The sequence below is a fragment of the Pleurodeles waltl genome, chromosome 2_1, assembly GCF_031143425.1.
Source record: "Pleurodeles waltl isolate 20211129_DDA chromosome 2_1, aPleWal1.hap1.20221129, whole genome shotgun sequence".
Taxonomy (NCBI): domain Eukaryota; kingdom Metazoa; phylum Chordata; class Amphibia; order Caudata; family Salamandridae; genus Pleurodeles; species Pleurodeles waltl.
In genome coordinates, this window is record NC_090438.1 from 635,496,561 (window position 1) to 635,502,560 (window position 6,000).

Genomic DNA, 6,000 nt, shown 5'->3' on the forward strand with positions numbered 1-6,000 from the left:
TAAATAAACATATCATGTCGATCAATTGAGGGGATTCAGGAGTCCCAGCCAGGATGGAGAGGCCCCCACAGGGAAACCAAGACATCTGTCACCACCCACACCAATACAGGGCCTTCAGGTAACGCAGCGCCACCGCCACCTTCCCCATTCTATCATAGCACATGCTATCTCCTTGACTCCAGCAGGCATATATAGCTTCAGTGGGGCGTGAGTCACCTATCTACCCACTTCAGCCCTGGTCACAGTCAGTAGGGGGGAGGTGTGGGAGGAGACATCTGCAACAGTTATCTGTCCCTGCTCCGTGGTCGCCTCATATAGAGTTAACCATCTTGTCCCATGTACCAAGACTGTTCGGATACGCACTCCCTCCGTGATGGCCCATTCCAGTAAGTCTGTTTACCATTTATCGTGGGTCGGGGTGTTGCCCGCGCCGAGTGAATGGCTATCCGGGGTCTGGCCAGGACCAGGGCCAGGAGAGCAAACTTTAACCCATCTTTTTTCCCTCCCTAGGGAGGAGCAGGAGGCCTAGAAGGCAGTTTTTGATTGACAGAACCAATCGGATACTTGTTATCCGGGCATCCGACTAAACTACCTTGGGCCAATATGACTGCAACATTCGGCAGTCCCACATAATGTGGGTAAATCTGGCGACAGATACTCTGCATTGTATGCAATCAGCTGTGAAGGTAGGATAAGTAGGACTCCAGCGCTGAGAAGTCAAATGCGCTCTGTGAAGGTAGTAGAATTGCTTGAGTTTAAACCTAGTGTTGCTTGCTGTCTCACATACCTGTGCACAAGCTCTCTGCCACTCCCCATCAGTCAAAGGGGTATCCAGGTCTATGTCCCAATTATGACAGGACTTGGAAATGTTGGCTTGCCTATCACCCTTCAAGGGCGCATAAATTCGGGAAACAAGGTCCCTCTGTGATCCTGGGCCCAACAGGACTCGCAACTTCTGAGACCCCACTGAGTATCCGGTCCATTTATCATGCGCTATGCGAGACATGGCTGGATATTGTAAAAATTGTCCTGTGCCAACCCCGAATCGCTTGCCTGGCTCTGCCAGAGTAATGAAAGCACAATTTAGATAGAAGTCATCCTGGGAGAGGCAGTTTCCCCCAATCCAGGGCATTACACCTAATGTGGTCCACACCTCAAGGTGAACTGAAGTTTGCTGCCCAATGATAAGTTTTATCACTGAATGCAGTGGTATTAGTTTTCATGACATTCGAAGGTTGAAACAGTCTACCCCCCCCCTTTACATTCCCAAATGCTCAAGACACAGCCATCATTTTACGGGAAAAGCTTTGTGCCATTCAAAGAGAGAGACTTGGGATAGTGGGTCATTGCCAGCATGAGCCAGTCACCATCCTCACTGAAAACATTGACCCAACTCAACAACTGTGCCAATTCTCTGGTGTTTCATTACACAGTAGATAAATAGAACTCAAGTTCCATACAATGAAAGTGGGATCTCTTCCCCTCACCCCCCTGAGGTCCCATTTATTTGGCAGACTGTTTCAGTCTGAAACTGACTAGCAGGGGTGAGATTCAGGGGATGTGAATCTCAAATTTTCCAACCTAAAACAATGGGCCAAAGAGTGATTGGGTGAGATGACCATGGTTCAATATGGACTGTTCCAGCGAGGAGCATGGTCAGTACTGATTTGCCTTAGGTGGGCTTCTGGGGCTGATTTACAGTTTGGTGGACAGGTACTCCATTGCAACAGCGGTGGAGTACCCTTCCCACCCACTTGATTTTGAGTTTGGCAGCCCACAAGTTTTACGTTGAGTAAGCAAAATTTACTGCATCATTAAAACTCCCTATGACAGCCCAAAGAGGTGCTATCTGATGTAAGCCGTCCGACCGTCTGCCCTATTTAGAGCAGACAGTTTGGGTAGCTTTTTTACAGTCCCTCACCTCCAGGTATATCCTAACAGTGAGGAATAGTAACAAAAAAAAAAAAGAGAGAGAGAAACTGTGACTCACGCACCTTGGGAGAAAGCTCCCATGGTGTGGCGACTCATTATCTTTTTTTTTTTCCCTCTTAAAGACAATCCCCTGCTTTGGGAGTGTGTTTTTGAAAAATAAAAAAACTTTGAAAAAGTTTGATGAACAACCTTCATGATTCATGAAGCTATCTGCCAAACGTTTCCTACATTGACCTGAACTGCCATGATAATGATCCCTGCCAATATATTGACATGTCTGTTGAGCTGGTGTGCATCTTTACATTTGGTGGACAGATTAAAGGTAGAGTGGAGAACCTAAAACCCTCTGTCACCATGTCTGTCTTTACTTCCTCTGCCAAACCTTAAAGCAGGCCCTCTGTCAAGAGTGACAGAGTGGGCAAACAAATTATGGTTTGGAATGCTGTGCGGAGCCAGTGGGGTTACTCGTCCCATCCTTTTGGGTGACTAACTGCTAGTAGTATGCCTGGTACTTGACTCGTGCAGCTTTCCCAGCGTACTATTGCCAATGTTTGTGAATTCTAAAAAGTAGTAAATTTGCATCCTTTCAAATAATACTTCTATGGGTGAACATTTGCTACTACTTTTGGAAACCGCTCACCCTACATATATTTCCTGTTCCAAAGAATGAACAAGTTAAAACCTCTTAGTGAAAACAGGAGGACAAGAAACATCAACATGGGCTTTGCAAACCTGACTCTGGGTCCCCAGAGCCAACTCCATAGCCAAGAATGCATTTACTTGCGGGCTGTTATGCTTCAAGCAAACCCCTGAAACTACTTTGTACCACAGTTTATTCTATGTGACGGAACAGATAAAATTCAAGATAAGTACATGATTAACCTGTGCGTACATTATGTGGACGATATCTTATTGTACTGGTAAAAGTGGTTATAGGCTCCAACACATTAATTTGTTTACCAGATTTATTATTCAGCAGATGAGACTTGTTCGATCTGCAAATCAGCAAATGTTTAGATTTTCAGAATCTGTACCATGCACAGGTACTTTGAACTTGGATATTGTAAGATCTGGTTCCGTAGCAATGGAAGCTAGCAATGCTTAGAAACTAAATAGTTCTTTCTGCAATATCGTACAGGTAATACATATCTTTTATCCACAAACTGGTGGTGGTATATTTGTAACTGTATGCAATGGTACATTAACTTAAATTGAATCCTGTCCTTAAATGCATTAAATTGAACTTGTACAACCATTGATGTTACCGATTATTATTAGACTGTCTTGCTTTCTTTTGTGTTAAATGCTTTCTATTTAGCAAATGCTTCATTGTTTTTATACATTTTTATTTGCCTTTTTAGACCAATATAGATGTTTGCCCTGAATGTGGTCATCTCAAACAGAAGCACGTCCTATGTGGATTTTGCTATGAGAAAGTGCTTAAAGAGACTGCCAAGATCAAAGAGGAGATTCGATTGAAGGAAGGTGGGCACTTCAATGTGGCCACTGTAGAGACAGCAGTCCTCTATGAAGGAGAGAAGCCCACAGAAAGTGATGAAGGAAAGAGGATCATTGAAAGAAACCGGAAGCGCCCTGCGTGGTTCCCATTAAATTGACATGCATACAATAAATATTCATAGGACAATGACAAAAGAGCTCTGTTCATGACCAACTCTGAACACTGCAAATTATTGTGTTTATTTGGTGGTGTAATATCACATAAAAAGGGGTCTTCCCAAATATTAAACTTTTTTTTTTTTTTTCTTCTTTCAATAAAGCCTTCCATAAGTTTTTGATTCTATGGGAGAAATGGTTGCTAAACTAAATATACCTGCTGCAGTGATGTCAAAGATGCTACGTTTTATATGATCACATCACCATAAAAATAACTTTGGTCGGCTACAATACTTAGGCACAGTTCTCCTGTTTTTTTTTAATTTCGCCTAGTAACCCTTGTCTCTCAAGGTTTCCTCTTTCTGAAGTTCAGCCTCACTATTTAGTTTTCAGTAATGTGTAAACCTTGGCAAATGTTCTGATGTAAATTCCTTTGATGGCAGTTTCCTTTCCTTTACATCAAGCTTCCATAATTCTCAGACTGATAGAGTGAATAACAGCATAAGGAGTGATTATCAAACCAACCCTTTCCATCATGTGCCTTGGGTAAGAGAAGGCTGAAGAAAGTAGGAAGTGAGGGTTTGTTGACCGAGCTTTCCTTTTGGCAGGATAGAGACTCGGTCTAGTTTTATTACATGCACCAAAAGCGAAGGGGATCAGCAAAGCTTCAGTTCCTTTCATAGTGAACAGCAGCGAAGGTTACTTATACACCTTGTTTTGGACAATCACAATTACCAGAATAACAACAGAACACTCTGTGATGTCAGCAGCGTGGTACACTTCATCAGCACCTCTTTCTGAGCACTTACAAGCATAGTATTCATTACATTTTTTGCTGTATAAAGTTCTTGTTCTTTATGGCTGCCGCCCATAGGCAGAGTTTATTTTTCTAAGGTATTACTGAATGGTCACTTTGTATTCTACTTTGAATTGAACAAGCAATTGAGGTTCTAGAGCCACCAATTAGAGTAAAACCTATTTATTGTTAATTTCTTTGAGAGGGAAGCAACTTTGTGCTTTTAACTTGAAGGAGCTTCCTGGAAAGACCTGAAAACTATGTGGATCCTGAGGGGACCTGTAAGGTTGAATGGAATGATTTACTCGTGTACGATGCATAATGTTTGTGGCAGTTATGTGAAATTATGTCTATTGTGCAGAAATGCCAATATCTCGTATGAAAAGCTTTTTGTTCAAGATACTTGTGAAAAACTTGTTGAAGGTGAAAATGTCACACAAGATAATTTCTACTCCTAATCAGTCTCCCATGGGTGAAATTGAGCTAAAACCATAACTACAGAAGAAAATTGTGTAATTGGAAATGGCATGATACTACGCAAGTTTTATACAAATGTCATTCCGACCCAGTGACTTCTTATATTAGTGTTCTTGGGGAAGGAAGTTTGCAGCCCCATAAATATGGTGCAAAAGGGTCTTATTTAGACAACTACAAATGTATTAGACTAAAGAAAGCCCCCAGTATAATCTGTCTCAATATTATTAAACAAGGACGGAGCTCCAATAAAATAAGCAAACATACCTATTTGTCAGAATCTAGTGTCCGTAAAACCTCTTGTTTTTATTAAATCGATAAAGTAAATACTTGGAAACCTTGGAATTTCTCTTCGCTGACCCTATCCCATAATTCCATCAGTGATAATGACTTATCCCCATCCTTTTTCAACTGTTCATTGCTTAACTGTTGCGGCAGTTTGCTTTTAAACCTTCGTAACTTATTTCCACAGATAATTATCCAGGCCAAATCTGTGTTTTTTTTTTTTTTTTTCATATGTTGGGAATTTTAAAGGTACCCAGGGTTTATAATTTCTCTTTAGGGGCTTGTAGGAATAGCCAAAACATGGCTGACTTTAATATTTTCAGGCAAAAAATACAAACAAAAGCACTGTGTAAAAGGTGTGAATGTTTTTTTTCTACAAATGGAATCAACTGAGGGGTTGCTATGCTAATATTGCTCTCTCCACAGCTTTCGGAAATGGGCAAAATGGAAAATAAAATCACAATTTTTGCAGGTTTGTAAACGGTGGTCAATAGTTGCTATTTATGTTATTTCTACCTATGTGTTGTTTGTGGTTGGAATAAGATATGAAACCCGTCAGTAAATCCAGAAAGCCAAACGTTTCTTAAAGCTAAATGAATTTCTAAATTCAGCAGAGTCATTTTGGTAGCCTGCTGAAGTTTTTAATTAAAGAAACTAATTGTTGGTTAAAAAAAAAAAAAATCACATTAAGTAGGGAGTAGCTAGTATAAAAGAGAAATATGTGACAGTGTTTTTCTTTATCAGAAGGCTGAGTTAAGAAGACTCCTCTGGTTTATCAGTTGTCCAAAAACTTGTGATAGCAGGAACCATCTGCTGAACTGGTCCTTACAATTATATTTCTTGCTTTCATTCACAAGGATTATTCATACAACTGTGAATATTTGATTGTCCTTTATTGC

At 40.8% G+C, this 6,000-nt stretch overlaps 1 protein-coding gene across 2 annotated transcripts in view; it reads left to right on the plus strand.

Moving 5' to 3' along the window:
* MRPL32 (mitochondrial ribosomal protein L32) overlaps positions 1 to 3,723 on the plus strand; it is a 75,464-nt gene extending 71,741 nt beyond the window's left edge. The window contains exon 4 of one of the 2 annotated variants that reach the window (XM_069215997.1): positions 3,294 to 3,427. In XM_069215997.1, the coding sequence (XP_069072098.1) occupies positions 3,294 to 3,316 (23 nt within the window). In that variant the 3' untranslated portion in view covers positions 3,317 to 3,427. Of the gene's footprint in view, positions 1 to 3,293 lie in introns of both variants that reach the window. The other variant, XM_069215994.1, reaches the window with a different exon arrangement.
* Positions 3,724 to 6,000: the final 2,277 nt, after the last annotated feature.